Source organism: Anastrepha ludens, chromosome 5 (genome assembly GCF_028408465.1).
Source record: "Anastrepha ludens isolate Willacy chromosome 5, idAnaLude1.1, whole genome shotgun sequence".
NCBI lineage: Eukaryota > Metazoa > Arthropoda > Insecta > Diptera > Tephritidae > Anastrepha > Anastrepha ludens.
The window spans coordinates 91,323,213-91,329,961 of NC_071501.1; the positions used below are offsets into that span (position 1 = coordinate 91,323,213).

Consider the following 6,749-nt stretch of genomic DNA (forward strand, 5'->3'; position numbering starts at 1 on the left):
CGGCGACCGGTCCGACGCCAACTTAATTGCTTGGAACTATGACTTTACTCTTTTCGACGAATATTTCGGGTTGTTATCAAGCATCAGACATCTTGACAAAATGGACTTCGTCGATGACAACTGCCTCCCTCCCACACACATCCTAGTCACGCAAGCACGCACTGTCAGACTGGAGGTCTACATCGCCAAGACCAAAACCTTAAGTCAACCTCAATAAATCAAATGGTTGAGGGTTGTTCGATGATATTTGTCGAAAGCTTCTGATACCTCGGCTGCACTATCACGGCAGGCGGCGGAGCAGATGAAGATGTCAACTGCAGACTAAACAAAGCATACAGTATGGGCGAGTTCGCAAACCTCCAGGCTCTCAAAACTGCGAATATTCAGCTCGATTGTGAAGTCGGCATTGTTGTACGGAAGTAAAACATGGCTGGTCTCCAACATCATCACACAGAGTCTACAATCGTTCGTCAACAAATGCTTGCCATCTTCTGTAGAATTTTCTGGCCGAACGCCATCAGAAGAGACACGCTGTGGCGCAACTCATCCTATGGAAAATTAAACGCAAAAAGTGGTGATGGTTACTTAGGAAATCACCTGATAGCATCACGAGAATGACACCCGCAAGGAATCAGAAGTTGCGTTCGGCCAAATAATAGTTGAAGAAGGTCGATGTTGTGCGAGCTAGCAGGACAGATGCCGACATCACACGGGACGGTGCAAAAACAACAGCCCAAAACCGTCTACGATGGAACAAGACTCTTCAGTCTTGTCGAGGCCCTATGCTCCCGAGCGGAGTGGATAAAGGAAGAGGGGGGAAAAAATCATGCATAAATAACAATTTAAGTGGCATGTGCTGCTCTGTATAGTGGAAACATTACCGTATTAAGAATATTGGAATAATAAATTGGCACATTAAAGCCTTTCTGCTGTACATATCATCGAATTCGGAAGGAAATTTTGCCATCGGAGCTGAATAAATTTACTTTGGTCATATCAGACCAAATCACATTCTTTTAGTTTCTTCGTAATATTATATGCCCCTGTTTCGACAGGATTGGGCCAAGAGGGAAAGGGGTGTTAGGTGAGTGGGTTTAAAAGGGGACGTGAATAGGTGGTAAGTATCGTGCGATGTTCCTTCACATGGTGGGCATATGTTGAGTATGTCGTGGTCGATTCTGGATAAGTGGGCGTTTAACCTGCTACAATATCCATTGCGCGGGTCTTACGAAGCAGAGTCTCCTGATGAATGTTGCTTAATGTCTGTCTATAAACTGTCCGGTTCAGTAGTAGTAGTTGTGTTTAGTCTTGGATCTCTTCGGTGTAAACGTCTCGTAAGTAAATGTCTCCTGATTCGCCTGGCAGGTGGCTCAGGCTCTAGCAAATGTATATAGAGATGATTCCTATGGTAACACAAAAGCAAGAATGGAGTATTTCCCTAACAGAAGTATTTTTCTGTGTTGCAAGCGGTGCATCAGGAGGCATCCCGTAGCTGTCTTGATAGCGGAATTTCAACAGGTCTGGAGCTTGGTCCACTGTGAATCACTAGTAGCAGGCGACAAGATGGACGCAGCATAATTTAGTGCCAGTCGGCCAATTGCTTTAAATGACCTAGCAAGATTTCCACCCATTGGCTTGAATTTGTCTTGCTAAAAAGTGGCATCGCTCTCCGGTGACTAACGGAAATAACTTAGAGTTATGTTGCGATTAGGGCGAATTCCTTGTTTTCCATAATCAACCGTTATTTGCAGTTGATCTTCGTATTTTTATTACGACTAATAAAGCAAGCAATTTGAAAATCATTATTCCACTTACACAAATAAAAAAGATACTCGTAACGGCAACACCCACCAATACAGTAAACGAAAATTCCAGAAAATTAAAAAAAAAAAAAAAATTGTACAATTACGGAAAACGACCGCCAACGAGCTCAGATAGCGATTGAAATGCACCTGAGCAGTAGTTAATAGGAAAAACCACAGAAAAAAAATCGTGGACGAATTAAAATACCAAACAAAATTCGCTTAGCGCAAAACGAAAATTCAGGAAAAGCGCACAGCACGAGCGCGGAACCTGTCGCTCTGTCTGGCTGTCCTCAATATTGACTATTTAACATAGCCAGCCAGCTTTGCTATGCTAGTTGACTGCCTAAATGCCAGCGAAATGTAGCGACCAAGTGGCGCGCGCAATGCAATTGGAAATGGAGTTATCTGCCATCATTCCAGCGCTTTGTGAAAACAACTGTCCGATCTGTCCGAGGCTGTCTAACATTGCGAAGTTAATATCAAAATATTGCAGGTATGCCGCCAAATCGTTGCACTTTGCTGCCGTTGCAAGTTCGTCTAACAGCAACAAAATGCACGCCATTATAATCCAGCAGCAACAGAAACCCCATAGTTACTCCACAATTGCCTTGTCATTGTAATTATCGAATTGTTTTGTTGCTTCCCAACGACTATTTTAATTTTTTATTTTCTTCAAACCAGCTGCTGGTCGCTTCCAAAGCACAAAGCGCAAGGCGCAAGGCATTTGCAGTGCAACCAAAGTTCGAATATTCCATAAACGATGGAGAAATAACAACAACCAAAAGGAAAGAAAAAATATTTTTCGTTAGTTTTTCATGCAGATTTTTTGCAAACGATCTACTGATGCGGCGAGCAGATGAGTTGCAGCCGGAATGGACTGACTAACCGTTTAAGCAGAGGAGTACGACGTCGGCGTTGCATCTTAGTAGCACAAGTGCAGCTTGCACGAAAAATAATCTTCTGTTGACATTTCCAAAATGGATTGTTAGATTTAGTAAAATATTTGTAGCAATTTTTTTTATCCGAAAATCATGAAAATGTTATTACTTCACGTACGTATTTCCTGTGATTCATTCAAATTTGAAGATATGTTAATAAGGGTATAATAACAATAATACGAGGGTTCATACATAAGTTTTGGGACATCGCTATATCTGCGTGAAAATATGAAATTCGGCATTGCCACCATAGAGTTTATGATTTTTAAAGGTACTCAGATTCACAGAAAGTTTTGTCATACGAAAGCTATTTGGGTTATTTGAAGCTACTTGAAACGTTCGTGTTGGTAAAAAATTTGAATTAAATCGTCAACATTTTTTTGCGGCGATTTTCTATGACTTCCAAAATGAATTTTCTACCAATAACAGTTTGACGATCAATTCACATTTTACATAAACATTTGGCCGTCAACAATAAGGCTCGCCCATAATAAGGCTCGCCCATAATAAGGCTCGTGCCGATTGATGTAAGGAAAAGTTGATAAAATTCAAACGCCGAGCACTAAAAGATGTCCAAAAGTTTGTGCAAGCAAAGACTCGTGAATCTATACATATACGCGGGTTGCTATTTATATTTCTGGTATTGGGCACTTCTGCTGTATCCCGGCGTCGTCTGATGTGTCTATTGGAATGTTTGACATTATCATAATCATTGTTGCCTCGAACGACTAGCGGGACGAAGGGCACCAACAACACCTATTCGCGACCTCGACAAATTACTGGTTAACGCCTTCACCTGCTTCCGCCTTCAGGGGTTACCTCTAACTCCTTCACCCGTGTTGAGCTGTATCGCCATCCACAGTTCTTTTCCAGGTTTCCCTTGGCCTGCCAGGCGGTCTTCCTCTCGCTATGAGTGGGTTCTTCTCGCCTTCTATTGCTAAGAGGAATAACACATGCGGTAGAATACATTCCTGGCATACACCGCTTCGAACTTCGAATGGCACCGATAGCTTACCCTTGAGCAGCACACGGCATTTTAACGCCATCATAATTGGTTTTGATTATTGAAATGATTTTTTCGGGAACGCGTCAAAAGTCTTTTCAAAATCGATGAGCATAAAATTAAGGTCAGAAGTGTTCGAAAAAATGAGGGGAAGCAATCGCTGAAAATGAATCCAACGCGGCTCATTTGAATTTTTGAGTAGAAGGATTATCCGCCAGGTAGTCCAGATTCGAAACAAAATGATTTTTACGTATTTCCGCAGATTTCACAAAAAAAAAAGGCGACGTCTTCGCTACTTGAAAGAGCTGTTGTTGCTTTCAAATCACATAAGGTAACTCTTGCACCTAAGTGGGAGTGAGAAAAGTGCTTCGAAAATTGGCCCAATCACTTACTCTAACAGATACTTTTTTGGCCTCAGCTGACATTTGAAAAGTAATGCCTTGAAAAGCAGCCAAATATCTCTGATTACAACGCTCTTTTTACATGTAAAGGGTTTTCAAATAAGAGGTGTTATTTTGATATTCAAAGAAAAATGCTATTTTTTAATATAAAGTAAATATAAGTAAAGTGTGACATTTATGACCTAAAACGCACACTTACAAAAAAACAAAAAACAAAATCCGTCTCGACAGACTTTAACTGCAACTTTATTTTACAAGAATTTATTTGCTTCTTACAGATCCATCAACATTTCAAGGAGAAATGATGCAGACCGTGGAGCAACTTTTCTCCCATTGTATGTACTTTGGGTCACGTGATTTTTCATATACTAATTTTAGTTAACAAAATTTTTTATAAGCTTTAGGCACTAAAAAACCATCTATACAATTTTTTTATATTTATTTCTATTGTTATCCCTTCTAAAATCAGTTTTTCTTTAAGGGGGAGCCTGCTTTAGAGGCTTCAAAAAATCGATTTTTTTTTTACATATATGTCTTTCCAAACTATCCGAGAATGTGCCCTCAAAATTTCAGTAGCAAATTCAAAATATTTTCGGAGTTACAGAAGAAATTGTGAGCAAGCGTCGAGCAGGTATACGAGCGGCCGGATCGCTCGAAGTGCGATTTCTCGGTTTTTTATTTTTACGATTTTTCCTAATTGGCGGGAAAGATAGGGAAAAAGTTGAACGTCCTATCGGAACGAGATTACATTGATTGCATTTGGAATTAAATTCTCTACTAGTTGAACCTAAAAAACCTTAAGAAAGTTATGATTAACCCACTTTTTAAACAATCTAAAGTGAATTTGTTTTTCCAAAAAAACGTTTTTTTTTTAATTAGCGAAAAATTGTTGAATTTCTCACTTCTGGTTTAATTTTCGTGGTTTAACTAGAAGCTATACTATACTAAAATAAAAATTTGTTTGGGGTTTTGGTTTCAGATGAAAATTGCGACCTGCATCTTTCCCGCCGCACGACACATGCACACTCGAAGCGCCTCGGCAAAATGCTTGTACCAGGCATAACATGACATATATTTTAATGAAAAAATTTGAGAAGACTGTTGAAATATATAACAATAAAACCTGAAAGTTTCGTTTAAATCGAATATCTCTTTCACTCCCAAAAAAAAAAAAACACGAAAAAATCGATTTTTTTAAGCCTCTAAAGCAGGCTCCGCCCTTTTTTCAGGAATCTTTTTTAAAAAGAAAATAAAATGCGATCTTTTTAAAGTTTTTACATGTTTTTATTGGTGTTTTAAAGTATAAAAAAAATGTGTTTAAAATTTTTGACGTCAAAGTGGAGTCCTTAAAAAACAGATGAGTTGGTTCGGGGAAACACACAGGCTTCCAAAGTCATCTGAAATAAAAAATTCAAAGAGATTATTATTCTGTAGACTTTATTTTAGGTCCCAAACCTAAAATATACATAAAAATAAAAAAAACCAAAAACAAAATGGCGGACTTGTGAAAAAAGTTCTCTAAATCTAATTGTTTTTCTTCATAAATTGTTTAAATTAAATAGTTTATTATTAAAAAATAAATGTTTTAAAGGTCCGGAATCTAGATATGTGTGTCTAGAATAACGGGTTAAATTTTTAGCCAAATCGGTTGAATAGTTTTGACTCAGTGGTTCCCAGAAATTTCGAAACCATGGTTTTGAGAAAAACGCGTTTAAAGTTTCGACAACAGCTGCTGGTGGCGGGTCACACGCTTTCATACACTCTACGGCGCGCTCTCTTATTTTAGCTATAACTTTAAAAATAATTAAAATTTCTGTCTGAAATTTTTATAGTATATTTTTAAGATGTCTTTCTTCCGAAAAATGTAAAATAAAAAAATTCGATTTTTTGAACCCGTCACACCGGGCTACTACCTTAAGCGCATTTTTGGCGCTGCTGGACGTATGCACGTACCCTTTAATTGATTTCTCTCTTTCTATTTATGTAGTCAAATTATTTATATAATTTTTTCCAAAAAATTTGGCTTCATAAAAACTCAAACTATTTCTTTACTTAATAAGTAAACTTTTTTAATTTTTTCCCTTGAGAAAATGCAGAAATCCTGATTAATACTCGTACTTGTATGTATGTATGTGTGTCCGTAGAAAAATTACTGAAAATAAGCACCGGCATAGTAAGGCGCACAAGTTCATGATTGCATCATGGTAACCTCAATAGGCATACCTTTCGCACACACACGAGCTCTGGGCTACCGTTAACCTTACACCCAAAAGTAGAACACTGAGCATGCGAGTATAAGCGCAAAAGTGGCAAAAATGCTAAAGAGGGCACATGTGGGGCAATTTTATATATCAACTGCGAGATGTGTTTTTCACCAGTGTTAAGAATATAACTATAAACATATGCACTTATGTATGTATGTGTGTAGGTATATTCGAATGCTGTCCGTAGTGGTTACATGTTGCTGGGTGAAGCCACATTATTTGCAATTGAATACGAATGATGTTGCAAAAAAACACAAACAAGATTAACCGACTAACCGACAACGAAATTTGTTCGTTGAATAAGAAGCGTTGAAATTTTACCCAAAATGGCCCAGCAA

The 6,749-nt window shown here is 38.3% G+C and overlaps 1 protein-coding gene across 2 annotated transcripts; it reads left to right on the forward strand.

The window, feature by feature from the left end:
• Window positions 1-1,725: 1,725 nt before the first annotated feature.
• LOC128863429 (uncharacterized) lies at window positions 1,726-2,860 on the forward strand. Of its 2 annotated transcripts, none has more exons than XM_054102584.1 (2): window positions 1,726-2,298; window positions 2,487-2,860. In XM_054102584.1, exons 1-2 carry the CDS (start codon window positions 2,153-2,155, stop codon window positions 2,560-2,562), a joined length of 222 nt encoding a protein of 73 aa, XP_053958559.1. In that variant the 5' UTR covers window positions 1,726-2,152; the 3' UTR covers window positions 2,563-2,860. The 2 variants fall into 2 exon arrangements, with proteins under 2 accessions (XP_053958559.1, XP_053958558.1); XM_054102583.1 differs by having other exon boundaries at window positions 1,729-2,421.
• The last annotated feature ends 3,889 nt before the right edge of the window (window positions 2,861-6,749 follow it).